Source organism: Leptidea sinapis, chromosome 46 (genome assembly GCF_905404315.1).
Source record: "Leptidea sinapis chromosome 46, ilLepSina1.1, whole genome shotgun sequence".
Lineage (NCBI taxonomy): Eukaryota > Metazoa > Arthropoda > Insecta > Lepidoptera > Pieridae > Leptidea > Leptidea sinapis.
In genome coordinates this window covers 5082379-5109790 of record NC_066310.1, presented here as the reverse complement: position 1 = coordinate 5109790, position 27412 = coordinate 5082379, and the positions used below count along the sequence as shown (strand labels likewise).

The 27412-nt window shown below is 34.2% G+C and overlaps 3 protein-coding genes across 3 annotated transcripts in view; 2 read left to right on the top strand and 1 right to left on the bottom strand.

The window, feature by feature from the left end:
* Positions 1 to 754: 754 nt before the first annotated feature.
* LOC126978006 (WD repeat-containing protein 91) lies at positions 755 to 5030 on the bottom strand. The gene is made up of 4 exons (XM_050826740.1): positions 4565 to 5030; positions 4339 to 4488; positions 2752 to 2957; positions 755 to 1102 (listed from the first exon to the last, which is right to left on the bottom strand). The coding sequence occupies exons 1-4, from the start codon at positions 4806 to 4808 to the stop codon at positions 872 to 874; spliced, it is 831 nt and encodes a 276-aa protein (XP_050682697.1). The 5' UTR covers positions 4809 to 5030; the 3' UTR covers positions 755 to 871.
* A 1060-nt stretch (positions 5031 to 6090) lies between these two features.
* LOC126978014 (GTP-binding protein Rit2) lies at positions 6091 to 14538 on the top strand. The gene is made up of 5 exons (XM_050826748.1): positions 6091 to 6532; positions 7917 to 7990; positions 9536 to 9730; positions 10380 to 10520; positions 11413 to 14538. Exons 1-5 carry the CDS (start codon positions 6394 to 6396, stop codon positions 11521 to 11523), a joined length of 660 nt encoding a protein of 219 aa, XP_050682705.1. The 5' UTR covers positions 6091 to 6393; the 3' UTR covers positions 11524 to 14538.
* Positions 14539 to 25505: 10967 nt separating this feature from the next.
* LOC126977918 (atrial natriuretic peptide receptor 1-like) overlaps positions 25506 to 27412 on the top strand; it is a 66698-nt gene continuing 64791 nt past the window's right edge. Inside the window, exon 1 of the mRNA XM_050826606.1 lies at positions 25506 to 25725. Within this exon, the coding sequence (XP_050682563.1) occupies positions 25568 to 25725 (158 nt within the window). The 5' untranslated portion in view covers positions 25506 to 25567. The remainder of the gene's footprint in view (positions 25726 to 27412) is intronic.

Below are 27412 nucleotides of genomic sequence, written 5' to 3'. Positions count from 1 at the left end.
GCGTACACCTTCCTTATAGGCCGGCAACGCTCTTGTGATTCCTCTGGTGTTGCAGGAGAGTCTGGGCGGCGGTGATCACTTAACACCAGGTGACCCGTACGCTCGTTGGTCCTCCTATTCCATAAAAAAAAGGCTACTTCTATTGTTGCTATGATGAATTGGTCACGATTATCGGCCTGTTAAGTTGACTTTACTCTAGTTTATTCTAAGTCTATGGCCTATGCTACACATTCTCATTCAGTCATTCTTTCATATAATTCATTATATTATACTAGCTGCCCCGACAGACGGAGTTCTGTAGATAATAAAAAATAATTTTTTATAGGAATTTGCCAATAATATTTCAAAACATCAAGAATTATTTCGTAGTTTTCAGTTTTTTAAAGACGGTTTTTTTAAACGTAGTTTTTTTTACTTTTTAGTGTCTGTTAATAATTATAATATATAATCAACCTGAATGAAAACTCCTAAAAAAGCCGTACACAAAAAACAATTATATCATCGAGGTAAACAAAAATTTTCATAAAATGAAAACTACTGGGCCAAACTATGTCAATTTTTTATGGGACCAAATGGCATCGAACTAAAGAAAAATTATGTAAATCGGATCATAAATATCAGAGTAATCGGTGTACATACATAAAAAAATACAGATCGAATTACTAATCCCCTCCTTTTTCAAGTCGCTTAAAAAAATAGCTAAAAGGAACTATTCAACGCAGACGAATTAGTTTCATAAATAATAAGAACAGAATGTGTATTTATCTTTTCAGTTTAATTTAAAACTTAATCAACAGATACTTAATAATTACACAATTACAAGTTAACCTTAAAATAATTAAATTAAAAATATGTAAATACGTATAATTGATTAATTTTGACTTTGAGATCTCCCAGACTTCCTCCCCATGACTGGGCTGCCACCCATTTGTCGTAAAAGTCCTCTTAGCCCTCGTGCCTCTCTTATTCCACTATCAAGCTGCTCAGCGGGAATTGCTGAGAAGTCATCAATGAGTGGCAGGGGACCACTGAGTCGCTCTGAATACTGAGCTAAGCGTGACTGATGTCCACATGGTGATATTTTTTCGAAATTTTGTGGGTTCTGAAAAGTAAAATATGTTAAGAAATAAATAATGTGGCTCAACATCATTCCAACATTTGTGAACTGTTGATGGTGTATGGTGTGGCACATACAGAGAAGCCTGTCAATCTTTGGGATTGATAGACACTCATTGGGACCACACTCTCAAAGATGCTTTGGTTTCGTCAAATGCTAAAGAAATACGAACATTGCTTTCCATAATTTTGTCAACATGGTTCCCATCAACACCAAATGATTTATGGAAAAAATATAAAGATCACATGGCCGTAGATATATTACAATATCAGAAGTGTCTTAGGACATCAAAATTTGCAAACTAATATAGTAATGTACAATGAAGCATTCCCCTTTAAAATGAGCAACAATATTATGCCTACGGTATGCTAATAAAAGTAGTGAACGATGGAACTGGCGGATTTTTTTAGATGCGATGGTGTGAGTTGGAAAACGTTTTTAATATCATTGATTTTGGCAACGATCGCAAAATGGTATTACACATGCTTCGTCGTGTATTGCAGTTACATTGTTTGAAGGCGGACTAACAGCTCAACATTTTATTGGTATAAAGATAGATTACAAAGGACATAGATACTATCAAAAACAACAAAACAAAGAAACAACCGACTCCAAAAACAATAGTCCAAAACAATAGATATAATATGCATAAAAAAGTATTAAAATAATTGTGTATTTTTATCTAATTCTAGTAACGATTATTGTCCTTTTTATTTTTAGATTTTAAGTGAATCTGAACTACACCAATAATTTGTCTAAATTTGTGTACATCTACAAAATTTTGCAATGCAGCAATGAACGTAAGCGCATTGCAATTTTATTACGGACAGTTAGAAATTCTGCCACAGATCGCACCCTTACTGTAAGTCATTAAGGAGTTCCATTGATCATCATATTTTATTATGTCAATTTAAGTGTGACTATAACGACGTACCTACGATAGGTGACCCAAATATCCGGTAGCATAAAAAAGATTTGGCCTAATATCGTTATTTTGCTCGTAAGAATTGAAGAGTTCCGTTACTTTGTCATGGATCCTATAATCAGAACCTAACCAAACTCGCACCAAACTTCCTTTGAAGTACCTATATCCTTTCCAATAAAAAAAATAATTATCAAAAACAGTTGGCGCGATATTGACTTATGGTAAATTTGTCGCGCACATGGTTGCCATTGTCAGATCTGGACCAAACTGGAATGGGACCACATGGGGACGAATTGAGAACCTCCTGCTTTTTTTGAAGTCGGTAAATTAGTGCCAATTATGTTATCAATAGTTTTATGTTCCCTAAAAAATATTCAAATTTAAATGTTTTTATTCAAAATACGGTTTTAAAGTCACTTATTGAATATCAAAAATTACTTATGTTGAGACTATGAGGAAGACCAACTTTTATAGGTGACCTAATATTAAAAATAAAATTATAAGTTACAAAAATTTAAAAACGAATATGGAGTCAGAAATAATACATGTCATAGCATTTGTAATACCACATAGTATATGCAACAAGAACAAAGTGAGTAGTCGATTGCCCACAAAAGCGAAGTTGAACACACAAGCAAAGCAAATGCAGTCATTTGCTTGAGTGTAGTAATATGAATAGTAATTTTACACTTAATATTTTTACACATACTTTCCCTTTTAATGCTGCAAGTTCTTCCTGCAGTCTTTTCACCATAGCTGCATCACTTTCATAGCTAGTAAGAGTCGGCTGAGGCATACACATAAATATTGTTGATAGCAAATTGTGAAGTGAGACTAACACACTGTCCTGCCAACCTCTTGTGAAATAAAGACTGAATATTGGATTATCCTCTGGTTTCTGGATATATGGAAGCACTGTAAGAAAATATTTTAATAAATTAGTTCTATTGCTAAAATAGTTATGCTGCAAAGACCTGTGGCACAATCTTAATCAAATTAATTGTATACTAGCTGACCTGGCAAACGTTGTTTTGCCACAAATTATTTTTAGAGTTAGACCGTTTCTTGGACATTGCAACATTACTTTATTTTTCTTAAATAAAATCTTTTTTTTTTAAACAAACATAGCCTAAGTTACTCCTTGTTACATCAGCTACCTGCCAATAAAAGTCCCCTCAAAATCGGTCCAGCCATTCAGAGATTAGCCGGAACAAAGAGACAGACATAAATTGAAAAAAATTATTTTTGATGTATGTACCATATAGTATATATTCATATACATGTTATAAAAAACAATTGTTTCAATATTACAAACAGACACTCCAATTTTATTTATATGTATAGATGTAGATATAGGTGTGCTAATAGAAGTGTTATTTACAATATATGCATGTTGAATCACAAATAATAGATTTAATCATATGTTTATATTAATTTTTATAAAAATGAGATTTTACTACATTTACAATGCTGTGAGATAGAGCAACTCCAGAAATTGTCATGTCATGGCATTTTCTTTTACTGTTAGCTGCTACACTTATAACTAATTTAATATTAGATGTAATACTTAAGTTACTTTATAATAGTTATAATCAAATTATATTGCTCATATAACTTTTCCTAAGCTAGCTTAGTTACTGATGATGATGAATTATCAATTTAATAAAAAATATTAGATAAAGTTACAAATAACCAGACATGACCGATGTCCAATAATACAATTGTAACATCAAATCCTGTAGAAAACCCCTCTCTCAGAAATGAAGCCACTCATACTAACCAATGACATACAGGACAATGCCATTGCAGGCAAAACATAAACAAATAGTGAGTTTGTATATTGCACCCAGGGGTGGGCAATTAGGCAGTGCGTACCTCGTTATGAACCTAAATAAATCTAGTGTTAAAGTTAATTTAGTTTAAGATGGTTCCCTTATTTTATTACCAAACTTCTATTGATCCTCCACTTATAAATTTTCCTAATACCTACGGTAAGCAATCTCCAGGCTCAACTATGACTAGTCAAATCTACAGTGCCTATCTTGCTACAAAACCAATGCACACCCCTGATTGCACCAATGGAGAACCAATGCTAGAACCCCAACTCAATCTATAATGCACCTGAGCTAATGGCCATTGATCCCCTCACCTACACAATTTAGGACTTAATGGAGTCAAAGGCTGGTGCAATCGCAGTGGCTATACATTAGGCAGGCAGGTGAAGAAATGTTGAATTTATATTATGATACAAAAAGAAAAAAAACTACAGATTAGTTTAGTTTAAATTGAGACATACTAAACCAGTCCCTCCATTCAGGTTGCCCTTGTAACTCAGAAAGCATTTTTGAAAGGAACTCGGCAACTTTTTCATTCTTGACACCACCGGTGTTTTGTGTAGCAGTAACTAGGTAGATTTTGTACAAACTGTACTCTATTTTACGCACAGCTGAAATGAAATGATATTATTAATTCAGATGGGATTTTAGGATTTATATTATTGTGAAAGAGCTAGAAATCATTACCAGGTTGAACATGAACTTCGAGTTTCGAGAACACTAGGCTGTCAAGATGTGCCCAATAATCTTTAAGCCCAGTTAAGTCTGATACATTTATGTAGTGTATTATTTGTTCTACAATTTTGTCTACCCTAAAACCTTTATCTTTATCAACTTTTAAATCATTTTCAAACGTTTTCACAGTAGCACTAAAACCTCTGAATAACAAATATTCACGCACTAACTCATCAACAAATTGTAAATGCGCCATATTATTAGTAAAGGTACAGAAAATTCGTTTTATTTAGTGTAGCAGCAATAATAATTAATATGATACGACGTATTACGCCATACTAAATACGATATATACCATACGATCAAAAATAATACAAAATATTTGTGTAAATATTTATAGTAAAACGTTCTCTACTGTAACAATACTTTTTAAATTTTAAATAAAATATTATTACAAATAATAACTATTGGGTATTGACTATTGTTTATATATTAGTACAGTCTAGTGTCAACTTGTCAAGTGTCACATTTGTCGTATATCAAAATTCAATATTTTTTTATATCTTTCCCTTATTGGTGTCACTTGACGACCTATAGATGTTGAAAAAGTATTGAAAGTAGGTTTAAGTTAACTTAAAGAAAGAGAATATTTTTAACAAAATCTCATGGTATTAAAAAAATGTTATTTTCAGGCAATGTCTGGAGTCACACGTCAATAAACGAGGTCTGTCAAACGCTGATGAGATTTCATCATAATCTTCTAGAAATTTATTGTTTTTGTGAAAATGTCGAAAACACAACTTCGGGCTCAAGCGAGAAATATTGTTTTCAATGTCTATCATAAAATAAATGAAGATGTAAATCAAACCGAATCTTTCATTTTACGATGTGTCTAGTAGTCCACCAAACAGACAAAAATAAATTAATTAGTCGTCCGATTATAGGATGATCTGTCTAGTCATCCGCCAAACGGACGAATAAAGGTATTATTCGTCTGATTATTGGATGAAACCAACCTATAAATTAAAAATAAAGGTATGCTTTAAGGTCATTTTGATACTAACCGAATTGTTCTAAAAAGAACAATTAGGTTTTTTCTACTCGTACTGGTGTTACTGTTATCTCCGTAATTTTACTTATAGTTGAACAAAGCCTACAATTCATAAAATCTTGTTTTCAGTTTAATATGTGTCCGTAAATTTTGTCTTTGACATAGAATTTTTTTACGAATTTGTAGTGTAAGCTTACACCAACATATCTTGGTATGACAGCTTTTCTGATGCTTGACAACCCATCTTATTTGAATAAAGTAAACTTACCGGAGATAAGTGACACCACCTTTTTTTGCGTCGTTAACGTATTATTTGAGCAATATTTATTAGAACGTCATTGATTTTAACATTTACTTACCACTGACCACGGATATGTAATAATACTACGTATTATATTCTCTTTGTTTACTAACTATAAATTACAATCATCTGTGTTGTAATTTTGATCATTGATTAGGTACCTACTTATCCTTGCTTGTTGACTATCATTATATTTTATCACTAACTTGTTCCTATCACTATCAGCTGGTTTACAAAATTATTATAATAAAAATAATATTATCCATAGATATTCTTGAAGTGATAAAAATGTAAATTAATGTCAGACGCATTTTTTACTTGATAAAATGTGTTAAGAATGGTGTTTAATTGATTATTTGTGGTATTTTGAGTAAAGTGGTAGTGTTGGGGAGCGGTCTTTGCAGATGGAGGGCGAGGAATTCAAGTGTCTCGAGTGACCGCAGCGAGCGCGGCTCGGGTGGGCCCCCGAGCGCGCAGGCATGTGGCGATATGACCGAGGCTGCGGGCACGTCGCGTGGCCTTCGAGTCTACAAAATCGTAGTTCTCGGAGATGGGGGTGTTGGCAAATCTGCGGTCACCTTACAATTTGTCAGTCACAGTTTTCTGGATTACCATGATCCTACAATAGGTACCTAAGACACTTTTATTTCTGAAAATAGTATAGCAAATAAAATATATATGTAAATTCATCTTCTTAATTATTAAATTAATTATTTATCAGAAGTAAGATATAATACAGAAACATATTTCTGAATAATTAATACATATCTATTAATTTGGACAGTAAAATTATAAACTTGGCATACTGATGTAATTTAACATGTATTTAAAAAAAAGGTGTTTTCAAACCAAACCTTCAATCAATTAACCCAAAAGCTGATTTGGAACATTAATTGTAAATATATAATATGAAAAAAATAATCTTAAAAAAGCTTTCCTTTATTCTTTAATAGAATTAAATTTAAAACTGCAAGCAGTAGGTTGTAAGCAGCAAATAAAATTATTTTGTGTTCAGGTGTAGCATAAAGAAGTTTTATCTGTTGTAAGAAATTGATAAGTAAGAGATGATGCCCAGACTCACTTTTTGCTACTCTGTTATTGCTACCACTCTCAAGTTTCAATCGAGTACTGAGACTGACACAGCCTGCCTTTTGGCATTGCCTGTGGGCAATAAGTTCTCATCAAATTGCATCCTCTTAGCAGGGGCTGGAATCATCAGGACTAATTGCCCATAGTCTTTAGAGTGGCTTGCCAGTCTATTGGGATGTCACATTCAGCATCATCCTCTGGGACCCACTGGCTGATGCTGACGCACCAGGGAAGTGACTATATTTTATGCTGCAGTTCAGCTGTCCCTGGACCTCTATGCTGTTTTAAATATTTTGCTTTTTGTAAAAATCACCCACGGTCTGTCTGGTTTCACCAGTAGTGATTTTCCATATCTTCCCCTCTTGGGATTCTTTTGGAGTGTCCAGTCAGCGTCAAGTTGTGTGAATGTCATGTTGCTTTAGGGCCGAAACAAACCATTATTAATCATAAACTTAAATCTGGATTATGAATAAAAGTTATCTAGCTATGATTATGTTAGTGTGAACTATTTACTAATTTAATAATAACAAAATCCACACAGAAAATTATATGCTACAGTAAAACCAGCTAAAGATGATTCTCACTTAGGGTTCCTTTTTGTGTGTTATTTACATTCTCAGTGAGATTTTCAATTAATTGAATTTCATTGGGTGCCACAATCTCATCAATGGAAGAATATCCAGGAATACCCTGCAGTATCAGTGGTTCGGGGTTCTTGTTCTTTTGTTGTTTGCGTTTTAGGCATATATGAGATGACAAATTGTATTAAGTGTTAAGTAATGTATATAAGTTGCGGGACTGGCATATTATGTGCGAAATCATATTAAGTGTGATCACATTAAGCGGATTCTACTGTATCTGTTTATATTGTCTTGAGGGATTTCATTTCACACACAACAACAATTGATTGTTTTTTATTTCAGAGGATTCATATCAACAACAAGCTGTTATAGATGGAGAACCAGCACTTCTTGACATTTTGGATACTGCCGGACAGGTTAGTTAAGAGCTTTTAATTGTCCATAATTACAAAAAGATAATTTGAGAAACTATATGCTGCGCAACTATATACTGCACAAGTTTGGCTTCACATATTGTACTGTTACCTTGGGGCGGACACTCTCCAGTACCAGTTTCTTCCATTTGACTGCATACAACCAAAAGTGATTTGAACCATTGTCGATCATATGAGATCCGATTGATCCTTTGGCATTGCATAGAGACCACAGAGGAGGAGAGGAGGGTCTCTTGGGTTGATGCCAGCAGCCTAATTCCTCATTCTCATGTTGACATTTGGCATTCTATAACCGCATGTTTTTTTTAGAAATATTTTTGCCTCGCACAGCCACTTTGTGCAATCTTTTGCATAAAGTGGCTGTGCTTTTTAGGCTGCTGGTTTCCCAAACCGATACGACTTAGGCACCTTCAAGATAAGAGCAAACTACAAACTTAAGGCCGGCTACGCATCTCTTGACCCTTGGTGTTGTGTATGTGCATGGGCGGTTATATATATGACAATAATGGATGGGACGAGTAGGACGTTCTGATGATGAATCTGATAGTAATTGATACGATTCTTGAAAAACCCAAAAATTTTGAGCGGCACTACAACTCATCGAGTGCGAGTCATCTTAAGACATAAGATGTAAAGTCTCATTTGCCCAGTAATTTCACTAGCTATGGGGCCCTTCAGACCGAAATCAATTAAATGAAATGCTTAAACATTACTGCTTCACGGCATAAATAGGCGCCATTGTGGTACCCATAATCTAGCCGACATCCTGTGCAATGGTGCTCAAGCTGACTAGCGCAATTATAGTGCAGCTTAGAGTTTTTGCGTTTTACAAGAATCCTGTATTGTTTACAATACAGTGCCATTCACTTGACTTTAGTGCAGGGCGTTTCCATTACCATCAGCTGAAAGTCCTGCTCGTATCGTCCCTTAATGTCATAAAAAAAACCACGACGATCACGTAAATTTTTATTAAAAATACCTAAAATATAAAAATATTAGGTACAAACACAAAATGTAAGTAATAGTAATAATTAGTAAGTAAATAAGAAACAATCCATATATTATGTTTGTTTCTAAGGATTTGCATTTTTTTACAAATTACGTCTTTCGCCATGGTCGATCGGCTGGCAATACTCTGGTGTACCTAAAACATAGATGAGCAGCGGCTATGGAAAACAAGGCGGAAGGTCTGACACTTACTCTGGATATAGCGAAGGCCCTAGAACACGTTTAGCGCACGGTGCTCTCTCTAAACTTCCATCATTTGGGCTACCTGAGAGTTTCCTCACTGGTGCAGCATAGAGGGTGTCGCCGGATATTGCTCGAACTCGAAGCCCGTGAATGCTGGAGTTCCCCAGAATGTGATAAATAAATAATAAAAGTTACCTTATATATATACGAAGATATTTCTTTACTATTTAAACATGAATATGTTTCTTTTTTATTGTTAAACCACAGAACAAAATTCATTTAATTAAAAAAAAAATATAATATGGTTCTTGACCATTTTCTTTTTTTTTTGTTCAGGTTGAATTTACTGCAATGAGAGAGCAGTACATGCGGTGTGGTGAAGGTTTCATGATCTGTTACTCCGTAACTGACAAGAGGTCGTTCAGGGCTGCTTCTGAATACAAGCGATTGTTAGCACAGGCCAGACCTACTGAGAGATTGCCGTTAGTTCTCGTAGGGAATAAATTGGACTTGGCTCCAAGATTTAGACAGGTAAAATACAATAATATAAATAAATCAATAATAAGTGTTTTTATCTTTAATACTGCTGTATGTTTAGATTCGTTGGTTTTGGTTCCTATATTTATTTTGTTTTGTTATTTGTGTTTGTTCAATACGACAAACTTTAACTTGCATCTTGAATAGTTTATGTAGATGATTTTAAATATTTAATGTGACTGAGTGCCACTACTAGGATTATTGAATTTTTTTTGGCACTACTAATTTTATGAGCTAGTATTTCTCTGTGTAAAATTTTATTTAATTATAATATACGAATGCCTTTGTATCCTGAAATTCTGTACTAAATATTGGTGTATTCAAAATTCAAACATGATGAATAATGTTTCCAAGTTACCTGTAACATTTAAACTTACAAACTATTTTTAAATTTGATTATGTATGTAATAAATAAAAGCTTCTTACGGAGTAAAATGATTTGAGCCTGAAGAAGTGTTTTTTTATGGATGAGAGGACAAACGAGCGTACGGGTCTCCTTTACTGGTACCGGGGTAGTTATTCGCTTAGAAGCTATCTGGCCTGTGTTGTGGGGCTACTATTTAAAATAAAACGATCCTAACGTAAGGCAGTGATTTATTCCCTAGGTGTGTAATAGTAGATTATACTATTATATAATTTATAGGTGACAAGTGAAGAGGGAAAAGCGCTTGCAACGCAGTTGGGCTGTCCATTCTTCGAGACTTCTGCCGCGCTGAGACACTTCGTCGATGATGCATTCCACGCGCTTATCAGAGAGATAAGAAGACTTGAGAGACAGCGGCAGGTATATAACTATTTATCTTTTTTGCTGGATTCCGCCTAGGTCGGTAGGTATTTACAGTATAGCGGCGCTTTTTTCTGCCAACAAGTAGTGTGCAAGCACTTACAATAATTTACTTAAGCTACGGAGATTTAACACCCAAAGAGCGTGACGCTGGTCTGAATTTTTCGTTGAAGTGTATTGTAGGTAGTGCGTGCGTGCAGTCCTCTGTGTGAACTCAGATTTTTGTGTAGATTTCATTTTGCGTTGGGGAGCGAATTTAGTAAAAGTAATAATATACCTGTTATTTTTAAAACAAAAGTTACGTAGAAAGATCTGTCAAATTATACTACTGGCTGAAGACGTCAATTGCTCTCCATTCATGAGAAAAATAGAATACTCGATCATTTCATTGCTGGTCTGTCCGTTTTTCGTAGAGTTATGTAAGCCTTATGTTTTAATCCATTGATTTAAAATCATAAAAATGACTTGTAGTGAGGTCTTGCAGCCCAAATAAAGAGTATAATCCAATTTTTATAAAATATTGCTAAATACAAAAAATTCGGGTGTGAACCCTGAGTGCTTGAATGTATTTTTGGGTGTGCATTAGAAATGGCATCCATAATTTGGGGTTGTTAAGGGTTTTATTTGGTAGAGGTTTTATCCCTATTTCAATTGACACCCCCTCTCACCCAGTGGAGATTAGTTTTTTTTTTAAATTTGCTTTTGAAGTCAAGTACAGCGGAACATACTATACATCACTCCCCCTACCTACTTCTCCGCCCCTGAACCTCTAACTAATGATGAGACTTTCTAATGCAGACCCGATTTTTTTTATAGCGAATATTGAATTTGTATATGCACGCTTTCTCACATTTTTATTGAACTACCCACATTTGATGTGTTTGACCAACAGTCGTCGCTGGTAGGCGCGGGAGTGACCAGCGGTGGTGGAAGACGCCGGTGGCGTCGTCTACGCAGTATATTTGCGTTTGTCTTTCGTCGCAAGAAGCGTCCTGCCACCTGACTCAGCAGTAAATTGTGAGATTAAAAATATACTCATCATATATGTCAGCATTTCTGCTTTAAACGTTGGAGATACGTTTTTTTTCCACCGACGATGAAGGCTAACACGAAACGGTCTTCTGATTTCCTCTGGGGAAACAAAGTCTTAAAAGTGAAAATCGTATAATATTATATTACACCTATAAACAACATATTAAATTGAAGTACTACCGGATTTTAATCCTTTTTAAAATAAATTCAGATTACGTGACTTCATGAATCGTAAATAAGGAAACTCGAGATAATACAGTATTTTGTAAGCAAATTAATTTTTTTGACCAACCTAAGACCAAAACAATAATTTATTAAATATGAAATGAAATATAAGTGAACATTAAGGTGTCATAATGAAAAAAAAAACATTGGTATAAAACGATTAATTAAATTTTATTATGAAATAAAATATTAATTACATACATAATAATGTGTTACTTATTCTTTTAGATAATGTACCTTTTACTACCTCATATTTATGTTTATATAACTTACCATAAGTAGTTATTAGTATAATTTATAGCTGTCGTATGCCGTGAAATTAGACTTTTAGCTGTTAAATATAGATTATATAAACATATAATTCATACTCGATAGGAATGTTGTCTTGTTATTTTTGTCTGTGACTCAGCATAAAAACTCTTTTGAACAATTTGGCTGTCAACCTTTGCCTTATTTTAAAGGTCACACAAAAATAGAGTTTTTATGTAATTTTAGGTTATTAACACCTGGCCGGATTAACATGTTACTATAGTAATATATTATGATTCTTCCTAACTAATGGCCTACTAAAGAAATATTTTTTAATTAACATGTAAAACATCTAATTTTAAAAGGCTTACAATTTATTGTGGTAACTGGAAAAAGTCTTCCGGATGTCAGTATCGAAGAAAATTTTAATTTTTAATTATTATAATAATTGGGATATCAATAAAAGTTTATTCGTTTTTACTAGTGATGGGCTGAATTTGGTTTGAACCGAATACGAACTTCGGCCAAACATTCGGAAAAACTAAAAATTCGGCCGAAGTTCGGTTGGATTTCGCCGCGCTTTCTCGGGAGTGAAAGGTCGCGTCTTGTTTATGCATCGCGGTTAGCTACACCCCAACCGCACCCCCGCGAGAGCCTGGGTCGGTCATCTTCATGACGCGTGCGTTTTACTTCAACATTTAACATATTTCGTTGAGAAATAATACTTTTTTTTTGTTGCAAGTGTCAACAAAGAGTTTGTTTTTTTTAACAGATTGACAGATTTTAGGTTCTATTATTTTCAATAAAAAAAGTGCAGATATTTTGATTAGTTTTTTTACCTACCGAATAAGCCTAACTTCGGCCGATTGCCGAAGTTCTGTTCAAGCCGTTCGGTTAAACCGTATGTAAAACGAATTTCAGCCCATCCCTAGTATTTACTGTAATAACTTATATTGAAATCTAACTTGTGCGTTAGTTACACGCCATGAATATTTACTGAGAAATAAATTTTATCCATTTATATTTGGCACGGCAAAATAACAGTTGCTTGCGATTTTTGTAGTCTCATTAGTGTTTCTAGAATTTTATAAAAGTATTTTGTAAACGCATTCGATTGCGCGTTAGATATAGATTAAACGGAATTGATAAATATAGTAATTTCATTAGTAGCGGTCCCGTAATCCGCCCAGTAGTAACACGTATAGGCGCGTTTTAGTGATTTTAATATGAACAACCCCATTTATTATAGGTACCTACATTGAGGTATTAAGTTAACTGTTAAATTGATCGATTTTTCTTAGACTAAAAGAACTGATAAGGGCTTCAACTTTTATCATCGCGGAACTTTAACATACTTAATTATTATGACGGGTATCTCACGATATATATTTTATTATTTTGATGCCGATGCAGAAGCTATCAAAATTAAAAAAATCCTAAGAATTTTAATAATGAGGATCGTTTTAGACTAAACATGGAATCCCGTGGTCTCTCTCTGCAGTACAAATGCAACAAAAAGACCCGAAAGAATGGACGTCGCCAGTAGTGTGTCGTGTATTAGGGAATCAAAGACCTAAACGAATTAGGCGCCACGTGGACAGATTGATGTACTATTAGTGTCAAGTGTCAAAAGAGATTCTCGCCGCCTCCGCAGTTCCGCCGCGACCACGACTCATGCAATTAGATCGAAATATCGGCATCAAATTAATCTTAATATATCAAAAATATAAAATTCTCATGTCGCGGTGTTTGTAGTTAAACTCCTTCGAAACGGCTTGACCGATTCTCATGAAATTTTGAGTGCATATTGGGTAGGTCTGAGAATCGGACAACATCTATTTTTCATCTCCCTAAATGTTAAGGGTGGTACACGCATTTTTTTTTTAAATTTGTTTGATTATGAGTCAGCACTAAAAATACGTACAACGTTTGCTGGGTCAGCTAGTATATTATATAAATCTAGTGTCCCGATGTTTGTTTCCAGTGAACTCCTAAACTAATGAACGGATTTTAATGGGGATTACTTCATAGAGTGCAGTTTAGTCCAACTTGATAGATACGATAGTTTTTATTTCGATTTGGAACCTTAATAATTTTTTATTTCCAATATTTGTTTTGTATGGACATATTTTCTTTAAGATAATTTATTGCCGCACAGTTTGACAGTTCTGCTGTCAATTTCATTATAACAGCAGGGAGCATTTTCATTTTACGTAATAAAATTTTCTATCGAGTCCTAAACCTTTTTCTTTTAGTCTAAGCATAGTTCGTGTTAGTAATTTATTGATCATTTAGTGTTGCCATTTCGGTAGATTTAAATTTTACCTTAGAGTACAATTTAAGTGAGATCCAATGAGCTACTCGTAATCTGTGTGACAGAGACAGCAATAAGGTAGAGATGAAAAAAGAGTTATATTTACATAATATTATATGCTAATTATATGATAATCAATGTGTGTTTTATTAGTGTTGTGTGAAATTGATATTGTTACGTTAGGTCGATACGCACAAATTAAAGGCCTACGCAGACCGGGACGGCAAGGCAAGGGATTTTAATTTTTACTAATGGACATTCAACCGTACTGGTACAGAAATACGACATAAATTGCTATGCTTTAAAATGATGCCGTGGCATTGAAAGGGATTTTATCGCAACACGCGCCACAGGCTCCCGTGGCGGGATGCCGTGGCATACTGCGGTAGGCAACGGCATGCCACGGACTCCGGCGCTCGTAGTGATTTCTCATAATCCATTCTATGATAGTCATAAAATTTTTGCACGTCGTATTTTAAATCATTAAATAAATTATTGAATTCACCCTTTGATTCCCTTTCTTTCCATAAATTATCAACCCAAAATCTTCTTCTATCCCTATTATTAGCCTGTGCACCTTCTTCTTCATCTGCAATAATCGATATCAACACCAAATCCCAATCTACCATTTTAAAACTGAGGCACACCAACACTCGATCAAACGCAACTGAAGACTAAAAGTGTATCAGGCAGCAGGAGTCGCTGAGGCGTGCTTTGTCGTGCCGCGGCACGCCGTGGCATGCCGTGGCAAAGTGCTGGAATGCCGCGGTATCTAAGCGGCCAGTGTGCGCTGACTCACGGCAAAATCCCTTGCCTTGCCGTCCCGGTCTGCGTAGGCCATTAAGTGTAGTTTTAAATGTGTAATTTGAGGGTACTTTTAAAATTGCGGTCATATTTGTCGTGTACCTATTTATCTAATCGTTAAGTTAATAACTTCTGCTATTGTTTAAATATTTATACGACTAATATAAATCGCGCGTTTTGAATATTTGAAAAGTCATCTTTTTCTAGGCTCATGCCTAGAGTGGAATAAAAAAGTGTCAAATAGCATTTTTTCTTTATGATATACTTCGATTTTCAATTAAATCTATGCTATCTATCTATAGGCAGTTTTTACCTTTCTGGCCTGTATCACTTTTGCAATTTTATCCAAGTTTTTAAAGTCAGTACAAAATTTTTCCATGTTATGTTAATTCTATACATTATTCTTATATAAAACACTGTGCGCCGTGCAATAAATCATCGGTGCGCTAGGCATTGATACATGTGGTACATCGCTTATTTTAAAATGTAGATACGAAATAGTGTCTGCTTATCAGTGGTGCCAGTTGTTTTCAGAAGTGGGATGATAAAATCGTTGCGTAAGTGAAACAGCTGGACACTTTAAAAGGATGACTGATGTTATTTAAAATTTTTACTTTCAATTTGGATAGAATACTCACTAATAACGTAGATATACTACCTGCTGTTTATTGATGAAAGGGTATCAATATAGAAAACGTGCTTCTCAATTTTGAACTAAAAATCATGACTTCATTTTGATAAGTCCACCGCTAGCCGATCGATGTGGGTAGTTCACAATCTCCAATAAATTTTATCTAATAATCATTTATGTGTGTGGACGTTTTTATTATATTGTTGTGTTTGCGCATAAGTATTCTAATTTAGATCATTTATACGTCTAGATTGAGTTTGAGAGCTGTAAAAATGTCGAAAAAAATTTACTTTAGATCTTAACTCTATTTTGAGCAATTCACGCACACTAACACAAAGTGCCATATAAATCGCGAGTGTAAGATGTAGCTTTTCTCCCACACTAAACTAATATTACTGACCTGTTTTTATCGATTGTCTAACAGCAAGAGACTATCTAGACGTATAAATTATCTAAGGTATTGTATTGAACTATACGTCTAGTCATTATTTTTAAATGTTGATTTGTATAAAAATGTATATCTATAAATTAATTCCTTATTATGATTAATAATATTTACCATTCGTTATGTTTAATTAATGTATTCAAATTAAATGTTATCTTTCTAACTCGTATAAATTTTTCACCATTTACAAGTCAGTTAAAATACCAACATTATTAATTATAATTTTAAACCGAATTATTATTATTATTACGTAACTAATCTCTAGAAGTGTTACAGTTAGCTATTTCATGTCTTGTTAAAAAATCTTAAAAATAAAACACAAATATTCCATACTTTGCTTTATTTCTGTTGTTTAATTGAAATGTTTTTACGTTTTAAATTTTATGATAAAACTCTATTTGAATAATGTATTATGTATATTTTTTTGAGATTTTTTGAGATACCACAAATTTCGATAAGTTTCTTTTAAAATTGTGCATTTGTTAATACGGAACGTAATCTTTTTATTACACAAATAAAATTTATGAACGATGCGGGACTCGAACCCGCGACCTCTCGCGTTCCGTGTCAGTGCTCTGCCACTGAGCCAACCGTTCGAGTGGCGTATCGTTGATAGATCTTGTATATGTTTTGTTTCAACTCACGGGTTTTAGCTTCGCGGGTTCAAATTTAATTTGTGTAATTAATCCCAGAAGTGAGGGTACTTTAAAAAAATAACAATTTTTTTATATCGTTAGTGTGTCACCAAACCTGCTGTATATTGAATCTTTGTAAAAATTACAAGCCTCCTATACTCATAATGGCTATAATTAATTAATTGTTAAAATATAAGCTTTTCATATGAATACACACAATAGTAAATTTGAATTATTAAATTGGCTAACTGCGTTCGATCATACTCTAAATAATGTTATTAAGTTGTATTGAATTTGTTTGATATTTTATTAATAAGTTATTGATATTGTTGAATGAGTTGGTATTATTGTTATTTACCATTTTAAATTTTTAACTGTAGTAATGTTTATATAAATACGTTTTTTTTTGATATTATTAATTAGTGATTTTAAAAAATGAACAATTACTGAATTCGTTATTATTTACTGTTTTTAAATAACAGAATCTTATCGTAAGTAAATTGATAAAGCCTTTTTACATTAATTTATCGTTTAAAATTAACACGTTATTTGTTTCAGTAGCGAATTAGAACCGGGTCAATAGAGAATATAATCTAAATTTGTTCCTTATCATTCTTTCCCGCTTACACCCTATGGCTACATATTATTTACACAACAAGTACTGGGTTATCTTCTTCTGCCGTCAATACGTACGGACGTCTAAAAATATGCTAGGGTTGTCACAAAACTTTACACATTTACATGTGGGAAGCATATTTATAGTAAAAAGTACAAATTTAATAGTAAATACTCACTAAGTAGTAAAGTCGAAGAGAACAACAATCGCGTGCAGCTGATTTCGTGTAAATGACCTGAATATTGATACCGATTTGCAACCGAACGAATCGGTACGACCACAAACGGTACAGACAGGAGTGGGACGCTGCTTTTCCTTGGGCCCGTATTACACTGTAAAACATTTTATAAAACATATTTTATAAAAGTTTTATAAAATATTTTATAAAGTATTTCTTATGCAAAATTTAATAGGTTGGCATTACATTTTATAAAGGAATTTGAAGAAGTACTGAATTTGAGGTTATTGTAGATTCCTAAATGGCTATAAGTTAAGTTGGACGGTTGAAACAATAAAATTATTGATTTCCGCGTACGAATGCCACGCTACGCTATACAACACAAAACACGAAGATTATAAAAATAGAAACAAACGGTAAGATGTTTATAAAATCATTGCAGATCTTATAATCGTAGTTAAACCTGGTTGTACAGTTCAAGATGTGAAAAAGAAAATAAATGGACTTACAAGTCATTATATAGCACTCAATGTACTTAAACAAGCATATAAGGCTACATCATTCATTATAATGTTGATTACAAGTGTTAGACCAACAGTTTCAATGAAGTATTAATACTCTTAACTATATAACCAAACTAAACCAATATTTGATAAAACATTGACAATTTACGTGTATATTTTACGTAGTGTAAACTCTAGCCACACGTCTTTTATAAAAGAACCATTCTCTTCAAATATTTTATGACAGATGAAACCTATATTTTATAAAATGTTTTACAGTGTAATACGCGCCTTACCCACCGCACCGTACTTTACGTTACGTACTTTTTCTAATTAGCGCTGTAATAACATGTACAAAGTGTCATTTAAATGTTATGAAAAAATATCCTTAGTGTTAGTTCCGATAAGTTTTGTTCGCCCACACGTAATAGAGTTTGGGGCTAAACACCCGAGAATTGGCTCCTGCTATACTGTAGACTAAACGCTTAGATTCAGAGTGTCTCCAACAAGATACCGCAATACCTGAGAACAATAGCTTTTTTTTATTACGGCTTAACTATTAGATACTTGTGTGCGTGGCATATTGACACTCAATGGAACCTTTCAAATTTGCAACACACGCTTCGTGTTATTTTACAATTGAAATTAATAAAATACAAAATACTTTGTCGGCATTTTTTTTACAAGACTTTCGCAGGTCATGCAAATCGCCATTTTGTTAAAAATATTTTTAGATACACAGCGTAATGTAAAAGCAAGTCATATCATTAGATAGGACTTGCCAGTAGATTTTTATGCTTGTAATGTTTCCTAATAGTGTTTTATCGTGAATTGACATAAGTAGCGTCTGAGATAAAGATTATACACATATTAATTTATATTAACTTCTATCGTAGGAGGAACATTCCTATAATTTTATATTGTATGTCGTTGTAAATGTTATTTTTACTGGGATTTTACTTCGGAATGGAATACCCTTTGCCTATGACTCTGTTAGTAAATAAAGGAGAATATAATATTTATTTTTTATATTTTAATTCAATTGCGTACATCGCCATTTTAATAAATACAGAAAATGTCGCAAAAATTATTGATTTATTTAAAAATATTGCAAATGTTAGCCAAAGGATGCAGACACTAAACGTACAACCGCGTACGCCAAAATGGCAGCGTTTTAGAGTACGTGGTTGTAATGTGACGTCATTGTTCATATCAACAAAAAATCATGTGGGGAAGTAAGGTTAAAATTGACATTTGTTGTCCATACTTTTACGTCAAATTCTCTTGGACCAATGGCGTCGATGTACAAACATTTTAATTTCTCAGTTTTTTTTGTAATTGCGTTTTGCGTTCATCGGACCCATGGCGTCTTTTTATACTTATGCTTTTGAAAGCATAAGTATAAAAATGCGGTTCCTTGCATAGTATTATTTGTAAATACGTGTAAGAAAAAAGCGATTCACTCGATTGTACTATGAAACGTGCAGTCATTGATAGATTGACAGATGACGGTTATAATCTTGTAAAAAAACAGAGATAGCCGAAATCCACTACGTTTTGAGAAACTGTTCGCTTTTAAACTTAGCCGGATTATACTTCGTCGCCAATCGCCATACTGTAATTACTACTATTTCAAACTTATGTCAAATCACGGCACATTTCATGCTAAACTAAATTTCAATTTTTACTTAGGCAGTCCGGCCTCTTATTACATAGTATTTACAACCTTTTTGTTAAGTAGATCTCTTCGGGGATATCTTGTATATTTCCTTCAAAAAATTGTACAAAGCCTCATCAGTAAGCCTTTTACCAAGCAATATTAGAAATAATTAATAGATATATATACACAAGAATCGTGCTAAGTGTCTGTATAAAAGCAATATTAATACATCGCTATAGAACAAGCGCAAGACAAGATATATACTGGTATAAACATAAATACAAAACTTATTTAGAACTACCTACCATAAGAAACCATGTTTTTTCGATCCGTTCATGCGCTTGATTACTTAACGCGCTTCCTCTAACGTCAAACCCCCTTATTCATAAGAGTCTGCTAACTTAAAGCATTGCTAATTCTCACTCTGTCTTCTTCTATTGACCTAAGTCAGAATGATAAAAAACACTCCTTAGCGGCTGTTTAAAGTCAGCGGACCATTATGAATAAGGGGGTTAATGTCTGTTATAATATTCTGGTACACGCAACTTAACACCAAAATGTATTTGTACAAATATTATATTTTATGCGAAATGTATTCGTTTGTAGATGTTTTGTTGAATAAATGTAATGTTGATATGTTTGTGTTGTTTATTTTAATCCCTAATAGGTTTATCGTTTTTGAGTGTTAATCACGGTGCAAGGCAAACTTTTTTCAATAAAATGACATATCAGCATAATAATTTGAAAGAAATACAAAAAAAATATGTATGATGTGGCAGGGCCGGTCACATGATCAGAATTTTCGTGGTTGTCCATTAATGTGGGCATTTCACACGACAGTAAGTAAAACACCATCTTACAAATACACGGTATTAGCAACAAACAATAGAATCGTAATGGTAGATACACTTCACAAAGTCTTATGATAATGTAATAATAACGTGGCGTTCCCGGCATTCGCGTGCCACACAACTGCCTCGCTTGATAGTTCTTCCTCGACTGCCTGCCCGGCGCTCGCTCTCGCCCGCACTTTTACCGCACGACGATTACACCTGAGCTAAGACGAATACCGAATCATTTTCTGCTCGACGTTCTTCACTATGACTTATATATTTTGCGTTACTTATTCATAAAGTAAAAATATAATGTAATAAAAATACTGTAAGGTGTGGGGTTCGAATCCACGCCAATCTCGGGAGCCAGACCTTAAATCTCGCACCTTATAGTCGGCTAATCTGACTAGAAAGAAAGAAAATAATGATTAAACTTCACCGCTAACCATAAAAAGCGCAAAAGGCCCGAAGGTCTTTACAATGAAGAAAAATTAACGTTATTTATCAAGGTCGATTAAGACATGGATATTGTTACAAATAATATTTTAGTAAAAAAACTTTCAGTTTAACTTATGGCTTAAGGTCCAAACGTTTATCTATTTCTTAGAGTACAAACTTAAAATAAGAAAACAGGTAAATATTGGGTGTGTGTGTCTCTTCTGACATGTATAATATAAATTCAAGATTTTTCTTTATATCTAATAAAATAATATAATTAGTCGAGAATTCGGTTCCTTTCTTTACAAATTACAAGTTTACGTACTATTTATCAGATACCTGATCCTGTGAACCCTCTGGTGTTTACCAGAGTGCTCGAGCAGCGGTGATCATTAAACATGAGACGAAACTACCGTGATCCTATAATAAAATAATAATTTATATTTATTAAAACGTATCCAATTTCTACTATTTCACACAATTTACTGTTTTGGGGAAACGTGACGCTCACGCACACATTAATTAAAATGTTACTTCTATTGACAGGAAGTATGAATGAAACTATCGTGCTGAACGTTATTATTCTAAGTATTGGTTATATCTATCGGTAGTATGATATAACATTACTGATATCTAGATATCTAATTGTCTTTATAACGACCGACGGCTCCACCACCACTTTGTGCAAGGGAATCACTGCAATTCTGTTTACTTTAACTCTAATATTGTAATATAATATAAGCTTCGAAATATATATTTGAATGGCGGGTATTGATCAAAATTTCGATGATAAAAACGTTTCGAGTTTGAATTAAAAAATAAATAATGTTGTAACTATGTACAAAGTACACATGTCAGAAGTGAAACTTCTTTGGAAAAATAATTTTTAGTCTCGTTTATTAATTAATAAATTATTCTAATCTGTTCTCTAAACCAAATGTTTTTTGTCACTATAGTATTTATTAGATGTTCTACTTACTCGCGGCCACGCGCTTAACCTGCACGATGCAACGCTAGTAGCGAAGATGTTCTACTTTTTCGCGGCTGCGTGCTAAACCTGCACGATACAACGCTAGGAGTGAAGATGTTCTACTTACTCACATCCGCGCGCGAAACCTGCATGATACAAAGCTAGAGGGGAAGATGTTCTACGTTTTGTGGCCGCGCGTTGAACCCTTGAGAACCTCGGAAAACGATATCCATATTGTTGAAATCATAATTTTCCGCGGCGGCCATCTTGGATTTAAAAAATGATCCCAAATTCGTTCTCTGCACCCTCAAGAACCTCGGTTTCGATATCAAAATTGTTGAAATCATAATTTTGAGCGGCAACCATCTTGGATTTCAAAAATGATCCCAAATTCGTTCTCTGCACCCTCGAGAACCTCGGATGCGATATTCATAATGTTGAAACCATAATTTTGCGCGACGGCCACCTTGGACAAAAAAAATATTGCGCGTATCCGTAAATCGGGACGATTTGCTATAAAATTTCTCTCATACGTCGATAAAGAAGTTTCACTTCAAAAAGATGTTACAATATTAATAATTATAACCCAAATATCACAATAAATATATAAATCCAGTGTCCTGATGTTTGTTTCCAGTGAACTCCTAAACTATTGAACGGATTTTAATTGGGAATTATGGAGTGCAGTTTAGTCCAACTTGATAGATAGATTGTTTTTACGTGGGTAACACTGAAAATGCTTAGAACTGGCCAGTTAGAAACATTTCTCATGAACTCTGGTAACCTAATGTAGTATATTGCATTCATTTGTCATTTGTTTTTTGTGAATTGGCGGCAAATCTAATACTCTTGAAACGCTTACACGTGAAAATGAACTTATAGCGAAATTTTTGGTCAATGATTTATTATGACTTTCGTTGTGGGCTTACTCAACAACAAAGCTATGATAGGATGCGAGAAGCATTTCTTAATGAAGCCCCATGTCGTGCCACTATTTACAATTGCTTTAACAAGTTTAAGCGTGGACGTAGCAATCTCAATGATGATCCGCGTGAGGGACATCCTTTAACAGCGACTACTGAATATAACATCAGTGATGTGCGACGCATGATAGAGGAAGATAAGAGAGTGATCTATCAGCAGATACGGGCAAGCCTAGGCATTGGTATGAGTCAAGTTCAAAAAATATTATACGAACATTTAGGCGTCAGGAAGCTTTGTACCAGATGGATTCCCCATACTTTGACCGACTACCAGAAACACCTTCGCATGGGCTGGTGTCGCCAAATGTTAGATATGTTCAACGGCGGTGACTCAAATGCTGTATTTGACATTGTCACAGGTGATGAAAGCTGGATATATTGCTACGAACCCGAAACCATAAGACAATCAGCTCAGTGGGTGTTTCCTTTCGAGGATTGGCCAACTAAGGTAAAGAAAGGAAGAAGTCAAGGGAAAAAGATGATTGCCTCATTCTTTGGTCGGAAAGGTCATTTCGCGACAGTTGTGCTAGAAGATGGAAGGACAGTTACTGCAGACTGGAATGTTAATCGTTGTTTGCCTGTTGTCTTGGAAAACAAGAAAGTCAAGAAAACAACAACAGGATCCTCCTTCACCACGACAATGCGTTAGCACACTCCGCAAAACGGACTGTTGAATATTTGACTATAGTAGGTGTCGGGATAATGAGTCATCCGCCATACAGTCCTGACCTGGCCCTTTGCGAGTTTTATTTATTCACAAGGACTAAAGATAAAATTCGAGGTATTCGCTTTACGAGCCCTGAAGATGCGGTGAAAGCATACGAAAATGCCATAGAAGAGACCCCTAAGGAAGAATGCGCCCATTGCTTTTCTCAGTATCCATCGAATCTGAAGATGTGTAGAGGGGAACGGAGATTACTTCGAAAAACAATAAAAGTATTGGCAACTTTCTACATTAAGCCACTTTTCATTTTCTAAACATTTGGGATTTGGGACCCATACTTTTTTTTGCAATATTTGTTTTGCATGGACATATTTTCTGTGACAAAATTTATTGATGCACGGATTGGCGGTTCTGCTGTAACACAATTTCATTATAAGAACAGGGAGCATATTATACGGAATAATTCTTGATGTTATGAAATATTATTGACAAATTTATAAAAAAACAGTATTTTATTTATTATTTTCTGAACAACGTGTGTCGGGTCAGCCAGTATAGTATAAAACATAAAAGCAGTATAAGACAAATCTCGCACAGTACTTGTGACAGGTCGTTAAGTCTGAATAACGCTTCCATAAAACAATGATCTGTCCACAAACATTATTCGCAGATTGTTTTATGCATTATGCAAATCCTTATGAAATACAGAAACAAGAACTGTGTGTAATTGTTTAGTAAGTTACTGGGAATAAATAAAATGGTAACTACTATTATAAAGAGATAAAGTTTTTAAGGTTGTAATAGGTAATCTCTGGATCTACTGAACTGATTTTGTAAATTCTGTTAACAATAGAAAGGCACATTATTTGTGAGTGAGGCTATACTGACCCGAAGAATGAAAAGAGTTTTTCGTTGTAGTCAGATAATTATGCAAATAAGTCTGAGAAAAAACGGTCATAAAAATTATTTTGTGTCAATATATTCTACTTTTTTTTTTAATGAGACCATACGACCATAAACGAAAGATTCAGATGCACTGACACAAGCCGAGACTGAAGGTTAAGTGGCCATGGGCAGGACATATTTCACCATAGACTGATAATCGATATACAATCCTAACCATAAGATAGACCAACCGAGGGCGCCGTAGCTAGTGAAATTACTGAGCAAATGAGACTTAACAAGGTCTCAAGGTGACGAGCGCAGTTGTAGTGCCTCTTAGAATTTTGGGGTTTATCAATAATCCTGAGCGGAACTGCATTGTTATGGGCAGGGCGTATCAATTACCATCAGCTGAACGTCCTGCTTGCCTCTTCCGTTATTATCATAAAAAAATATGAACATAATATACTTACATTGATCGATACTTAAGAATAAAGTATTAGTATAAAATTTAATAGAAGTAATAAATAATATATTGAATAAACCACCTAAAATATACGTAAGCAATAACATAAACAGGGTAATAATATTAATAGCCACCCAACAATAGGTTCTTCGAGAACATTCCGTACACAAACACAGCTTAGAAAATAAATTCAAGATTTAATAGGTCCGAACACATTAATTTGACGATCAGTCATCAAGGGTTAATGGGGGAGAATGGCGGGAAAAGGAACTTGTTGCGTCACACCCCATCTTATCACCCCTTGCAAGTTACATTTGTCTTGTCAGTTTTCCTGGACACTGCTGAAAGGCGCACGCCTTCCCCGAACACGAGAACATTCCCGCTAGAAACTTTTCATGTATTTATCGTCTCTGCAAATTACGCGCGCTTTTGCTAGCTTGCAAATTAAGTATCGAAATGTTTTACGTAAAACTCTCAAGATTATTTGTGATAGCAATATTATTAAGAGATATATTATCAATGCGAACAATTTACAAAGTAGGTGTTTTGATGGCATCTCGCTTGGATTCGCCTTTTGATTTAGAGCGCTGTGGCCCGGCTGTAGACATTGCATTAGAGGTTGTCAACAAGAAATTTCTCGCTCATCACGGTGTTGAACTTCAGAAAGTACAGGGCAGGTGAGTTAACTAATAGATATAACTAGTAAAATATACCTACATGACTTAAACACCTTGGTTTCGTACCTCATAAGAAAACGGAACCCTTAAACATTTTGTAGACCTGCCGTCCGTCTGTGAAAATCGTTTTCCTCGGGAACGCGTGGAGATATCGAGTTCAAATAAAAAGGATATCCACAGGTTTCTTGAAACCGTCAAAAAATCAAACATCTAAGTGAACGCAAAAAAAAAACAAAACGTAAAAAAGCGCGTAAAGAGATCCCGGGCTGTTAATGCTGCAAAAAACGTAGGTATATAACGAAACTAAAGGGAATCAAAATTTATAGAGCTGACCCGACAGACATTGTTCTGTACATAATAAATAAAATACTGTTTTTTATGAATTTGCCAATAATATTTCATAACATCAAGAATTATTTCGTAAAATATGCTCACTGTTGTTATAATGAAATTGTTTCACAGCAGAATTGTCAAACCGTGCGTACATAAAAAATATTGAAAATAAAAATAATAATGGGTCTATAATCGTAATAAAAGCTATCCTATCTCTTAAGTTAAGTAAGAAGTAATCCCCATTAAAAGCCGTTCATTAGTTTAGGAGTTCACTGGGAATAAATATCAGGACTCTGGATTTATATATATTAAGATTTTCCGTTGGTCTAGAACTACGAAATTTGAAGAAATACCGTCTTATACTACAGGCATTTATAGAAATAAATCTGAAGACTACATTTGTAATAAAATATAAAAAAAATTATAGGGACCCCTCGGTGTACGAATTCGATTGTACTTGTAAGGTTTTTTTTTTAATTTTAATTGCACATATATGAATATCTTTCTTACACAAGGTCTATTCATATCATTCAATCTCATTGATAAGTAATTGATACTTTTTCTTAGTCGTGTTCACATTTAGCTATTTTGTTTGATAAATTGCTACAATTGCTTTTGTGTCGAGACATTTGGGGCCCAGAGGCGCGGAGAATGAAAAAAGAAAAAAAATAAGGTTGGGAGAGTTTCTTTCGCCGCTTCTTCACTAGCGCCATTTGTTTCCTAAGCGGTAGTAGTATCTAGTGTATTAGAAATGACATCAAAAAGAATTCTAATGGAATCATTTTTGAGAAAATAAATTCCTTTTATGCCTTTTAATGTACCTACAAAGTATACAAATGATTTGAGTTTTCCTTAGTGTTAATTGCGCCAATATTTGTCTTTCAACAATTCGACACGTGTTTCGCCTCTACACGAGCCATCCTCAGTACGTGTTGTCTCGCCACTCTCGTTGTAAGTCCTGAGTCTCGTGCGGGATTTAATAATATGCGGAAATATTGGCGGAATTAACACTAAAGAAATCTCAAATCATTTGTATAATTATGGATCCCAGCAAAGTAAATAAAAAAAAATTACCTGCAAAGTACCATCAACGCGCTTCAACAGGGCAACTGGCAACCCAAGCGCTGTCAGCTATTTCGGTCAACGGATCAGCCTAGCTATCCAGCGTGGAAATGTTCTTGGTACACTTCCCCGTTTTAATCTAATATAATCATAGGTAGTATTGTAAATATAATTATAAGATTTGTTTTATTTGAATATACATAATTGCTACATCATTTGCGTTTGGAACGTGTGAATACGACAAACATAATACATGCGACTAAGATCGGCTCAAAAAAGTTTGCAAGGAACT